The sequence below is a fragment of the Xiphophorus hellerii genome, chromosome 23 (assembly GCF_003331165.1).
Source record: "Xiphophorus hellerii strain 12219 chromosome 23, Xiphophorus_hellerii-4.1, whole genome shotgun sequence".
NCBI lineage: Eukaryota > Metazoa > Chordata > Actinopteri > Cyprinodontiformes > Poeciliidae > Xiphophorus > Xiphophorus hellerii.
In genome coordinates, this window is record NC_045694.1 from 26,594,175 (window position 1) to 26,608,899 (window position 14,725).

Genomic DNA, 14,725 nt, shown 5'->3' on the forward strand with positions numbered 1-14,725 from the left:
GACAACTTTGCATTGAAGTGTTTAAATTTACCAGATAATGCAAAGTTGGCACTTTTAACCGACCTTTAATGCACATTTTAAAGCAACTTTGCATTAAAAGTGTCATTTGCCAAATGACACTTCATGACCACAGTCATAAACATCGATTCCCAGATTCCCAGCCTGGTGACCTTTGCTGCATGTCTTCCCTCTCTCTTTAACTACTTCCCTGTCCTACCACTTTCAGATAAAGACCACTCAAATCATTCGTGAAGATATGAAGAGCATGAATCCATGCTCTTGAATCTGCTGTGTGAACGTGGCACTAAGGCCACGTTCACACAGCAGGTGAATGCAACCCAAATTGGATTTTTTTGCCCAACTGAGACCAACATCCAACTTTCTCACGACGATGTGAATGGTCCGATTCCAATCCATTCACGGGGAAAAAAACGGTCATGTTGCATTTTGTCTGACTTTTAAGTCATCAAAGCCGGATCGGACGTAAACAGTGGCTGAAAAAACTCCGAATGATGAAAATGTGAAGGGAATCGGATCCACTGAAGCGCGTCACATCACAATGCCACCACATCCAACTACACAAACCATAGTCAATAATCTACAGAATGCCGTTGCTATTAGTTGTAGTGGCTTTCTTTTTATTCGCTTCATTCGTGTTATGATTTTTGTGCCAATCCTGTTGACTCCCATTGCTGAATAAACTTTAAAATTGATCCACAAACGGAGGGTTGTAACAGGGTTTTATTCGTAGCATGAACAACAAGCAAATACCTAATACTGCAATGATAACTGCGATTCAACATACCGCACAGCTCCAACAGCCTCAGAACACTAAATGAGGGCAACATTTAAATCAGGAGTATTGTTCAGTGTGAGGCGACACGTCTAACCCGGTGAAGCAAACGGCTCGGCACAAATCCATCACCTCCAGCAGGTCAGACGTGATTTTTAAAGCCGCCGCCGATCTTTGTGGATTCTTCTTCAGCCGTGCGCGTGATTTCAAATCGTCCATTCATCTTCCAAATCAGCGATTTGTGAAAATGAGGACAACATCTACAGACTTAAAAAAAATAAATCGCTGCTTTAATGCTTACCGGGGATCTCTGTGGGATTAATTAGAATTCATTCCGTTTTAAGCTAGTATTGGTTTCATGTTCTCTCTGTCGGCTCCTTCACTTGTGACACCTCTCAGACAAAAGAACGATGAACTTCTGGCTGTTTAAACAGGAAGATGGGAAGGACGTCTGGAAACAAGGAGGAAGGAGCTCAAAGACTGGATGTCTCACAGAAACCGTTTGTCGACGAGACATAAGTAGATGGATAAAAACAAATACAGGCTGGGATTTGTGCGAGTAGTTTTACAGACATGGGAAAGGACTGAAGTTAAAGAGCAGACTACAGATTGGAGACTTCCCTGAGGTGGTTTTTACATTTAAAAGGTAATTTATTCAGGTACAAAAAAGCTGTGATCAAAACAGGTTTACTTAAAACACCCAGCTCCTGCTGGAGTTGAGCAAATCCAGACTGATCTTGTTGAGCTCCGGCTGCTACAATTGTTGGTTCTGTTGCACGGTAAATTGAACAGGCAGATGAATACCACAGCTTGTTTTTAATTACACCTTTCTGATCATTACTGAGTGGGTGAGTGATATATATATACTTTGTTAGATTGAGAAAAGAAATAGGGTTAAACAAGTGTTCACTTCTTCTTGGACGATATGGCTGAGAAAAAAAAACGTATCACGATAGAAGCATTTCATATCAGTCGATATCGATAATTATCGATTAATTTTTTTTTTGTTTGTTTTTAACATCTTAAATACCGCCAAGCTGGTGGCATAATTTTTCCTGTGTTAGCCACAGTTTTCACTCTACACCATTATTATTTATTTATTTTTTACATTATTACTATTATTTTTAAATGGTTTTCAGTTATGAGAAACGGTGGCAAAACATGAAACTGCTGCTGCGCAAGTTTGTCAGCAGCTTGTTGCTAGGTGACCAAAGAGTGCGTGGGACAATTGATACCACCAACCCAGATTGAGCAACTAAAGCATCCATCTCCCAGAATGCTGTGCGGTTCTGGATCGGAGATCAATGAATATTCCACATATTGAATAGTGAATATTCTATAAGATGTGTTATGTATTGATACTGATCACATGTTTATCGCGATATTTATTGCTAATGATTTATTGTCCACTCCTAGTCAAATGGAAAAGCAGTGGTAAGCCAATTATTTTGTTCTTGGTTATGTTTTTTCTTGTCCTACTGGTTCCTTATTTTCTTTGTTTTTTAAAAACAATGTATTAGAACAACCAAAAAGAGTTTTTGTTCATCAGTGTGTGGAGCAGGTTTATGGAATGGATTCAAAAACAGTACAAACATAAACCAGCTTAAAAAAACTGTTTAAAAAGGATCTTATTGGGAAATACATTCTATAAGATGAGTGTTTCCAGGACCACAAATGATATTGATTTTAAAAATGTATAAAAAAAACCCCATAAGATCTTGTACCTTCTACTTGCTTCTTTTTGAACAGATAATGTAAAATTTCATGTCAATTGGGCATGACAGTTTGTTTAGTTTATCTATTTTTCTTTCTCTGTTCGAAATAAATAAATAAAATTAAGTTAAAACACAGTTTCAAATAAATAAATATCAGAGTCCAAAAGCATGAGAAAGGAGGGTTAATAAATCCCAATCTGAATTAAAAAGTCTGTTTTTAAAGTCAGTTTAACGAAACGTTTAAACTTTGAAGACGTTTTGATGGACTTCGCTTCTCATTAAGGCCTTCTGGAGACATTTCCCATCTTTGCAGTTTGACTTGAAGCGCTGGAGGAAACAGTTTTAACTCTTTTCCCACACATGCCAACAATCGAGCATTGTTATTAAAAAATAAAATGAAAAAAAACAAAAAAAAAACGTATGCACACATCTCTTGGTTTTGCACAGCAGCAAAACCAAGAGATTTTGGTTTACAAACGCGAGCTTTCCCCAATCTGTGACTTTCTCCAGCATCCATTTTAAGCCCTCAACTGCTTTCTGGACGATGAAGAAAGAAAAGCAATGAAATAATTGTATTAAACTTTTTAAATATTAGATGAAGGAGATATGCTGCATTCGATTCGCCTTGAAAGCTTGTGGAATTTGCAAAATTGTTGTGCAGCCAACTACTGTTAGCAACACAATCCAAACACTTTTTATTTCTATACATTCTATACAATCTATACATTTATTAACTGGTGTGATTAGATATGAACCTTTAATATCTTTTAAATACATGGCAGCCTTGTTGGATATTGAACAAAGGGCTCAGAGACTTTTTGACTTTCCAACTTGGAATTCCAACTTTGGGAATTGTTCTGGTGGCATTTCTGATAGGAAACCCAAACACAGTAATAAGGGCTGAAAAGAAATATTAAGTAGTGTCATATAAAACATGAGCTTTAAGTGCTTTGGACTTTGGAATTGCTTTTGTAGATTTTGTTGTCGCTAATTTTAATAACGCCAATGCATGAGAATTTGTCTTATCTTTGTGTATCTGTAGATAATTTATCTACAAATTTAATTTGTGATGATAGTTAGGACACAAGTGCTCACTCCTGCCAAGCATTAGGCTTCCTGAGACGTTTTAGTGCTTAAAAACTAAAGTTTAACAGAGCATTGTGGCGTAAACCTAAAATATGCAAAATGTGAAAAAGTACCTGCATGGGAGAGACTTTAGTTAATATCTAAATGTCCCCAATTTCCTATTTTCAGGCCTAGATGGAATCATTTTTATTATAAAAAAAAAAAAATACAAATTACTGTGTCCATAAGTATGATAATGATACAATGAATATGCTTATGTGGTGACAGAGCTCATTTTATTCATGGCAGAATAAATATGGAAATGAAGTTCAACATTTTGATGGAGGCCGAGATGAAATAATGGAAGCCGACTGTATGTTTTGGTTTCCATTCACGTTGGCGGGACTTTTCTGACTGACGCCGGCTGAAACGCTCTTCACTTCAAAAACGATTCCATCGGGCGAGAAAGAATTGCACTGCATTTTGTTCTGGCGTAAACTAAGCCCTTTAAAATCTGCCACAATAACCTGGCGGGTGGCGGTGTGAGCAAAGTGTGGAGGTCGAGTCTGTTACAAGACAAGTCCCGAAACGATGCAGCGCAACAACGAGACGACCCGTCGGGTGCGAGGCTCTCCGGAAGAAAAGTTCCCTGCCGCCTACCTTTCTGGTAGTCGGGCGTGCTGTCTCGGAGCAGGCAGCTGAGCTGGTGGCCGTTGAGATGCAGGAAGCGCAGCTGGTCCCGCAGCGACCGCTCCTCCAGCACGTCAGGGATGACGCGGCCGACGCTGTTCTGGGGCACGGGCAGCCCCAGGCCCAGGGCCAGCGTCGGGGCCAGGTCGACCTGCTCCACCTCGCCGGGCCTCTCCATTCCCGCTTCAGGAAGAGAAGACAAAAACAAAGGGAGGCGATGATGAAACCAGACGGAGATGGGATGACTAGAGGCCTTTCTTTTGCTTCTGGAGGAACAGCATGCAACAGTTAAAAAGTCACTGCAACTCTTTCTCCCAGACAGAGTTTAGGATGTTTGACTTGGTCAGTTTGGACAATTTTCAAAGTAAAAGTAATAATAAAAAAAAAAAATTCTCTGTGAATGTTTCAAAGTTTTTGCAGAAGGTTGGCTTTAAATGTAAAAAAAAAAAACTAGGGAGACAGATCACAGACGGACAAACAGATGACTCAGACTAATACCAAGGGCTAACACCAATATCTGCTATTGAATAGGCCTGTCACAATAACTAATTTTGCTGGACGATAAATTGTCCCAGAAGTTATTGCGATAAATGAAAATATCGTTATTGAGACCATCTTCAAGTAATATAATGGTAATGGCATAATAACAATGCAAGGACGCATTATCAAAGATCAACAAGCTTTCAATTCTAATCAACATTTAACACTGGAACTGGAAGACATTAAAAAAATTCAGAATAAATCAAACAAAACTACAGAAACAACAAATAAAGTGAATCATAAATTCTCTGAAACAAAATTGTCCTTCAAAAAAGAAGGTCTTGTTGAGACCAAAGAACCAGACTGAAGATTTTTATCATCCAGTTTTTGGAAGAACAGAGAAAAATCAGGCAAATGGAAATTATTGAGCTTGTTTTAATTTACATGCAATTAATTGAGTTATTGCTTCGCGACGGGCATACTATTATCCTTGGCGGTAACACTTTATTTGACGGGGTGTTCTTAAAACTGATATTACACTGTCATAAACCTGACATAACACCTGCTATGAATATGAAGGAGTCTTCATGCATGTTTGACTGTGAATGTTTACACAATGACACTTTATGACAACAGTCAGACATTCATAAAGACTCCTTTATGTTCATAGCAGGTGTTATGTTACATTTGTGACAGTGTCATGTCAGTCTTATGCACACCCTGTCAAATAAAGTTACCAATTTTGCTGTTATGGCCGATAGCCAATATTTACAGATATTGTCTACATTAAACTCCAAGATCCTGCCCTGCTTCATGATGACTGAAACATCACCAAATTCCTTCTGTCCCGTCTGGAAATGGCCACAAAATGGAAATAAACATTGGTTGTTAATATCGATCCAACCTATTGAGCCGATATCAATGTGTAAAAAAAAAAAAAAAAGGTCACCTAATGCCGATGTTATTACGGTACATCGTGCATCCCCGATTCAGGCGATGGGTGTCCAAACCTTTTGTCATGCAGGTCAAAAGTTCAGTACAAGGGCCACTAATGTACTTTTCCATACAATCTGCATCCTGGTGAGTCCCGTTTATTTGTATAGCAGACTCCAGCAACAGGCAGTTCAAAGTGCTTTACGTCATAAAAACACAATACAGCAACAAATTACGAAGCACGCAATAAACATTACATTTTGTTAAATGGTATCATCAGTATAACCAAGAAAATACTAATCAAATATATTGATCAATGTTCCAGTGGTTACGAATCAAAGGCAACTGGTTTTCAGTCTTGATTTAAAATGTTCCAGCAGTTTTGCAGTTTTCTGGAAGTTTCTTCCATACAAGAATATTAGATTGGTTCTGGTTCTGGCAATGCAGAGCAGAACCCGAACCGGAAGGCCTGAGTGGTCTGGAAGGTTGATCCAACAGCAGCATCAGATCGTTAATGTGTTATTCCTTCTAATCCCAGGTGTTTCCAGCTCCTGTAGGAACCCCTGACACCGCCTCTTCTGTGGGTGTTTTCGTCCCTTAACGCCACGTCCTCCCAGCAGTGACAGCTGTGTAAAACCGATCACCAGCACGCATATTTCTTTCTCAAGACAAAAGCCACGGTTTTCTACTACAGTCACATTACAGGCGCATTAAATAATTCAACTTTCTGTCTTGTTTTTACGCAGGTTTATGCCCCTGCACACAAAAGCCAGGACAAACCAGGACAAATTTACAGAAAAAAAAAAAGGAAGTCCTTGTCTTGGAGTCAGAAATACGGCAACAGCGGTGGTGAAACATCCCACGGCATTCAATTACTAGGGAGCCTGATGAAGTAAGACGAATTAACGGAGCGTGCCGTTGTAGTCGCTGCTGCTCCGCTACTTCTGACCCCTGAGCAGTGAAACTGTGAGCAAATGAAAGCAATGTGAGGGGCTGGGGAGAGTCGAAAACTTCTCATTTTAATACCTGAAGGCAGCCTGCATCGTGCTCGTGGGTTAGAACCGGGGCAAAAAAAATAAATATATAACGTTTTAGGAACCAAACACAATACGACAAATCACCCCCGTCATTATTCTCATATTAATACCCATGAGGGGGGCTGTCAGGACGGCAACAGCATCAACAAAATAGGACGTGAATTTAATCATCATCATCATTATCAAGTGAGCCCGGGATGTTGTTTTTCAAAGCCCGTCGTCTCCTGTCAAGCGTTTCGTTGTTGACAATCTGCTTTCTGAAGAGAGCTTCCGACAGCAGACAGACAGTGGGAGTGCTGTTCTCCCCCGCCCTGTACTGTCTGCGTTTGAGTGAAGTTTTCAGGTTGCAGCGATGAATTAAACTTATGCAGAAAGCCTTTTTAAACGAACAGCGGAGCTGTCAGGAAGTGAGACCACCGCAGATTAAAGACGGCCACGCATTTCGGAGCTGGAGGCTTATTTGGACAGCGGTATAAGCCAGAAAACGATCCGTTTGAAACTAAAAGGAGCTACAGTCACACCTCCAGAAACTAAAAGATGACAGGAAGTGAAACCTGCTTTAAGATGTTTAGTACTAAGTTGCAGATTTAAAGTTTCGTTGTTGGTTGCAATTATACTGCCAGCTAAAGCAGAGGGAAGGGAGTCTTCTTTTTCTCAATCTCTACGCTGTTAGCAACAAGCAGAGGGGCTTTCTCCATTATCGAACCCGCCACACTAACCTGTGGAGAGCAGGGGTCTTCAAATCCAGACCTGCAGGTCCTGCAACCTTTAGATGTGTCCCTGATCCACCTGAATCAAACGGCTGGATCCCCTCCTCAGTATGCAGTACAGTTCTCCAGAGACCTCATTACTGGTGTGTTGAAGCGGAGACACATCTAAAAGTGGCAGAACACCAGGTCCTTGAGGCCTGGATTTGAGGACCCCTGCTCTGGAAACGTAACGCTCTTTGGACGACACACAACGAAGGGACTGGTATTATTGTTAGAGATGCAACAAGTAAACTGTTGGTGGTCAGAACCAGCCAAGTTTCATCTTAGACGGTCAGAAACTGAAAAATCAAAACAAAACAAAAAATCTGTGAATACATCATGTGGAAGAGTGAGCTAAGTACGTCAATAGATAGCTTGCTTAACAGCTTGCTAGATATCTAGATAATTAGACAGCTAGATAGATAGATAATTAGATACACACTTAGATAGTAACATAGCTAGCTAGATAATTAGCTAGCTAGCTATCCATTATCAAACCCCCACACTAGCTAGCTATCCATTTATCTAGCTAGCTACACAGCTAGCTAGAAAATTTGATAGCTATATAGATAGCTAAATAGCTAGCTAGCTAGATGACAGGAAGACCATTATATCCTTTTGAGCTTTTAGCATGGAAACATTTTGGTTTCAGAAAGGTTGGAGGTTTCTGTACATCTCAGACTTAAGATAAGAAACTCCACTATCCAGAAAAGATGATTCAAAGAGGTTGCCGTTTTAATAACTTCAGCTAATCGTAGTTGCATCTCTACTTATCGCTTCACAGTTTTCTAACACACATAAAATTCTCCATTTTGCTCAAGAACTGGAAATGCATTATGTAAACTTACATCAGAATCAAAAACTGGAGGACTTTGGGCCATGATGGAGTATCCATGCAGCTCTCTTTATTTCTTTTAAAATAAGGGGTGAAGACAGACCACCGTGTTCAAGTGCTCCAATTATTCACGTCCAGGCCTGTGGCCGCTGTCTCTCCGTCTCCCTGGATCAGCTAGTGTGGAATCAATTCCCCACAATCTTTAAAAGTAAAGGATGAAAAGTAATATTTCTATAAACTCTTGCATCGATTAGTTAGACTTTATGGCCCAGTAAAGAGTTCATCTTTAAGCCAGTTGGCAAACTCTTCGTAAGCTAACATTCAAACAATTGTTTTCTTAATGTTTGTGTTAAAAAGTTGGAAGAAATTATTAGGAAAACATTATTCAAGCACCTAAGCAAGCTTTTAAATACTAAAACGTGAGTCAACCCTGATTTCTTTTTTTCTGTACAGATCTTACTGAGACATCTTTCAAAATATCCAATTGCTCACTTGAAAACAAAAAGACTCTCGACATTTTAATGTAGAGAGACAAAATATCCATTAAAAAATGGTTCGTGGGGCGTGCCGTGGTGGCGTAGCGGTTAGCGCGACCTATATTTGGAGGCCTTGAGTCCTCGACGCGGCCGTCGCGGGTTCGACTCCCGGACCCGACGATATTTGCCGCGTGTCTTTCCCCCTCTTCTTCCCCGTTTCCTGTCAGCCTACTGTCATATAAGGGACACTAGAGCCCGCAAAAGACCCCCTGGAGGGGTAAAAAAAAAAGGTTTGTGTCTATAAGTGAAATATTTATTTGATCCCGAAACACATTCAGAATTTTGTCTCCCACAGATTAGCTAGATGCCAGTGTTTCACACAGATCCGTTTCAGATCCACAGAAACAGAATCAGTTTGTTCTACTCCAACCAAAGGGTGGAATTGCCTCCAGGAACATAAGCTGGAAGATTGGTGGGAATTGGACAGACTCATATCTTTTAACCAGCTGCTATAGGTGGTGCATGTACATCCGTCCATCTAAGGTTCGCCGTTGTACTTCTAATATAGTCAGGGGGAGGAGTGTGCTTATTTTAAATCATTTCTTAACCCTTTCATGCATAGTGGTCACTACAGTGGACAGCTATCTAAAAGCCATTTTCTTGTGCTTCCTGTGGATTTTTATGTTATAAATGCACACAGACCACTGAAGTGGACACTAATGCATCATAAAATATACCATCAACTACTGGCCATCAGCTGCAAATGCAAGAAATTATTTTTGTTAAATACAATATGGCCGACAGACAAAAAAGCATGAGAACCGACCCGGTCCTCCTTCTACTGTAGACGACTCTTGCAAGTAAAAAAAATATTGTGACATCAGATAACCCCTAAGGAACAATACTACTGATGTATTTTTCAAATAACAACTTTGTATTTGGACAAAATTACAATTGATCACATAAAAAAATATATATATATATTTTTACAAAAAAATGTTCCTACCTTTTTTATGCCTTAAGAAAAGAATTTTAAAAAATGGAAAAAAAATTCTGACACAAAGGATCATAATTCATGCATCAGAGGGTTAAGATTATATGGCCAGTTTTTGCTTCTCCTTTTTTTTTCTTAATTATGATTCCCCTGAATCAAAATGGAAATCATATCAATGTAAAATAAAAATGTGTGTCATAGCTCAACCTTGCAATACAAACTGCTTGTGAAGGATCTGCAAATCTTTTGCAGAGGCGGTTTGGGAGAAAGTGTTGTGGTCAGTAGAGGGCAAAATCAAACTCTCTTCCTTTAAGCTCTGGTGCCGTTTTTTCTGCTCGGCGGCCAATTGAATGTGAAATCCAGGAACATTAAAGATGGGTCATGAATGAGTCTTCCAGCATGGCAATAAATCGAGATAAACAGCTAAGACAACAATGGAGTTACCAAAGACGAAGCACATTGTGGTCGTGCAGGAAGTCCGTAGCTTTGAGTTGCTAGGCAGCAGCTAAGAACCTGAAGTGATCTGGAGAGTAGCTGTAAGGAGGAATGGCTCAAAGTCTCTCACCACATAAAAACAAAAATGTCTAAAAATTGAGAGATGCTGAGAAAATCAGCAAAGCATCAAAAAGAACCTGCCCTGAATACTTATTTATCTCCCCCGCTGGATATTCTTAAAGGTACAGGCAGAGAAACCTGAATGGGTTGCTCTCTTGTTATTCCCATTTTGAAGAGCAGTTAGGAATAATGAGCCTCTGTGTAGAGTCACATGGCCGCACCAAGAAAACAGAAAGTTGTAGATTACCACTTGAATTTCACTGACTTGAATTAACTTTAATCAAAGTAATGTAAGAATTTAAAATATTCTTCATTAGATTTAGTTTGTAGGAACTGCAGTTTTTTAGGTAATTAAGTCCTACAAGCTGCTTTTTAAAAACATTCCCATCTTAAATTAGGCTTCTTTAAGACACCAGTTGCATGAAGAAGAATTTAATCCTATTTCTGACCTTATTGATCTTTAATCAGGCTCTCATGGAACTAATATTGGAGAAAATAGTAAAAAATAAAAAATTCTGACAATGCAGACCAGCTTTTGGTCTTTCGAACATCATCGACTGGAATGTATTATTGTCAAAATGAATCAAAATTCTTATGACGAGACGTTCTCATGATAAATGAGAAAAAATAAACGAGATATTTATAAAAACAATAATCCAAAACTTTCCCCGCTGAGCAAAGACAGCTGTGACGTTACAGACACTTCATTGTTATTTTATGTATTAAAATATGAATTACTTTTAAGGCTTTTTATGCCACACCTGAAAGTGCTGAACATCCTTAAAGTTACTTCCAATCCCTATTGCTCAAGGGGAAAAAAAATAAAGTTGAATTCACATTGAAATATTACATTTAAAACTTTAATTATAAGGTTCAACATGTAACAATATGATACTGGGAGTCCATTCTCATTGCACTGTGTGTACAGTACAGACCGTGAAGTCTCCTGGTGTTTAGTTAGCAGCTAGTTGTTGAACTAGCTTTAAGACTTCCCTTCCACAGTTTATGTGAGCTAACGACAGAGTTTATTTTTCATTTGAAAACGGTAACAAAATGTTTATAGCCTTTTTCTTTTGGATCCAGGACAGTAAAGATAGAGGCAGAGTCAGACACACTTACCTAAATATACAATAGTCCTAGAAATATCTGAATAAAGTGGATTTGCCTGTCAGGGTCCTCCCAGCAAAGTCAATTAAATGTTCTGCCAATATGCGCTTTTCTTAGAGACGCAATGGGATTAAAGAGTGAAGCCCAGGTATTCAGCAGGCAGCGAGTTCTGACACGGGGGAGCATGTGCTACTGAAAACAACAGGGAGACAAGCGCTCTGCTAATGACCCCTCATTTGAAAGAGTAGCCATTTATGTTAATGTGGCCGCTGATTTCATAAACCAACACATTTCCATGCCGCCGTGTTTACGTCTAAGGAGCCACTTAGTGAAAGTCCTTACCTTACGAGATTATGGTACATCTCATTAGAGAGCCTCCCTTTTGATGAGTAGATTTGAATCAAACCTTGAAGAAATTTTACAGCGTTTCTACGAGCAGTTAGCTGGGGGGGGGGGGTTCTCTCAATAACAAATGGTAAAGTGAGACCAAGTGTGGCTCTGAAAACTTTTAAATGCATCAACACACAAAACATTTGGTTCTCCCGGTACACTATATTGACTTGGACAATAAAATTTTGAAAAGGAAAAGCCTTTTGGACAGCTGTGGAGAAATTTCAAATAGACTCAACATTCTTTCTGGGGACATCATCCAAACTTTTAACTTGGAGTTTAAGACTTTTAAAACCTTTTTAAGACCTGTATGAATGGAATTTAAGACCTACATCTCCACACAAATAATGTTCTCCAGCCAACTGGCAATAAATTTCCACTTATCAACACAAAAAAGCTAGCTAGCCAGCTAGCTAGGGTATTTTAAGAGCTAGTTACTGGTAGCCTCAACCATCTGAAGATGTTTGAGTGCAATTTGAACTTTTACCTGACAGAAAAGTCCCACAAGAAGAACAAAACAAACAAAAAAACAAAGAATATACTAAATTAAGACACAATTTAAGATCTATTATTAACATGTTGAAGCTCAACTTACTTTCAAGACATTTTAAGGCCTTAATTGTAGATGCATTAATTTATTACTTTTTAAGGATGCTGGGACGCCCTGCAGCTTTTTATTGCCGATACTCTAAAAGGAGCAGAACCACATAGGAAGCGCAATGTTGTGATGAGTTCAGTATAAATAACAAGCAGTACGTTGCTTTGCAGAATTGGCGAGTTCATCAAATATTCAAATGACTAACGTATATTTGCTTGAATAAAACCTCATTTGGCGTTTATTTCCCAATTACCTCGACCACGATAGGTCAAAACAATCATCTAAAACACCCAAGCTATTCATTGAAGCTCTGCAGGACTCAGTGTTAGCAAACATCAGCAAGCGGATAATTATCGTGAATGGTGTAGAAATCAAACAAGCAAGGAGAATTTCAAAAATAGAAGATCCAATTATCACAATCCCACGTTCACACTTGACCTCATTCATCACTTCAAGGAACACTTCTGCTAGTCAGTCTTAGCGCCGACGTCACGTTACAGCTGCCGCAACCTCATCTGGGAGAATACGGGGAAAAAGGGTGGTTTTCGATTTGTAACAGGGGGGCAAACCCTCCACATTTTACCATTTGGCTTACCTTTTCTTTTAAAGGCTGGACTGATGAGCACCAGAGCCGTGTTGACTTCTGGCTCCGAGGAACCCCCGTGGCTGCCAGTCTGGGTCATTCCGTGGTCTCCGCACAGCACCAGCAGGTAGGGCAAAGATCCCTCAGCCTCCTACGGGGAACCAAACACCAGGGTCAACGACCGACCTTTATGCGCGCCGACGCGAGAAGACGTCTCTTGTTCCGAGTCTAAAATTCACAATATGCTCCTACATCCTGTCGTTTACTGAAATAAATTTAAAAAAAAGAAAAAGACATGCTGTCTGAGGGATCATGATGCTGTTATGGCAGCGGCGTCCATCAGCATTAAATTATTACTTCTGAAAAGGAAGTTATGACAAAACACTCCAGAGCATTGTTGCTACAGTATTAGCCTTGGAAGAGACCAAAAAACAAAATTACAGCAAACGCAGCGAACAAACGCAAAGGGCGACCCGTTTGTCGAGCATGACAGACTTTGACCAGGCGTGGGTTGTTCCTTAAGTGGATTCCCTTTCAACTTGAGTCGGGGGAACCCTCAGTCGACTACAAATTCAACTGGGAGGCTTTATGAGTCACAGCACAGTGGCCTGAAACTTGAGATACTTGAGATGTTAAGAAAACAACTGTCCACAGATTCAAACACTCTCAGGAGACTTTTTAGTTCCCACACAATAATCGCAGGGTTATTGTTCAAGATGGGAAAGTTTCATCTGAACTAAAAGGAGTGCATTGAAGTAAAAAAAAAAAAATGATCAAGTCAGCTTATCTTTATTCTATCGCTGGGAGTGGACTAATCATTTTTTGCTTTAATAGGAGACATAAAAGACTGGTGAATGCTCTAAACATGCTGCTGAAAAGAGCCTGACCTCGGCTGCGTTTTAGAGCCCCGATGGCTCGTTATAACCCACACTCAGTAGGAAAATAAAGAAGGCAACCTCCTGTTCTGGGTGGTACCTATTGGAAGCTTGTTATAAATGTCACAGGGTCCAGGGGAACCGACACAACACCTTGAGAAAAAGTACAAAGCACCGCTGATCCCGACCCGGTCTCTCCTTTCAGCTTACAACCAGACACAATTAACTTCTTTTCCTCGCAATGAAAGGCTAAAGCTTTGGGGGCAGCAGAGCGTATTTACCAGAACAAGCAAACTCCGTCTAAACAGTGTCCAACAGCTGACATCTAAAGCCTGGGGATTCTACTTAACACTTTAAACAGTTGAGCAAAGGTAAGAAGTATTTACTGGCATAAAAAGCTGGAATTACTAACACAGGAGCGAGTAACACTGAATCAGAACAGAAGTTCAATTTCTGCCAACGTAACCTCAATAATCAAGGGTGTCCACCAGGGTTCTGTCCTTGGACCAGTTCTGTTTGCCTTTGATTTAAGTTCTATATCTTCATTATGGACCTGGAAATCCCATCTTGATGCTGATGGCACAGTCCTGTTTTCTTGTGTGAAATGTTTATTTTTAAAACTTTAACCTGGAGTGGTAAAAAAAAAGAAGAAAAAAAGTCAAAGTTTAAAAAAAAAAGAAGAAAAAAGTCAAAGTTTTAAAAAAAGGAGAAAAAAGTGAAAGTTAACTTGACCAACTTTTTCTGTTGGCAACTTTGTGATTACGTGTCAGACAACACAAAACACAAATCTGGGTACAAATTTCTCCAAATCTGAATGGTGCAAGAATGTTCTGAACATAACGAAAGGCCA

General features: G+C 39.6%; 1 protein-coding gene across 1 annotated transcript in view; it reads right to left on the bottom strand.

The window, feature by feature from the left end:
* The window catches only part of pigg (phosphatidylinositol glycan anchor biosynthesis class G (EMM blood group)), a 114,636-nt gene that overhangs the window by 70,265 nt on the left and 29,646 nt on the right, over positions 1–14,725 (bottom strand). The window contains exons 5-6 of the mRNA XM_032554954.1: positions 13,013–13,151; positions 4,234–4,446 (exon numbers count right to left, since the gene is read on the bottom strand). Coding sequence (XP_032410845.1) covers positions 4,234–4,446; positions 13,013–13,151 — 352 coding nt within the window. The remainder of the gene's footprint in view (positions 1–4,233; positions 4,447–13,012; positions 13,152–14,725) is intronic.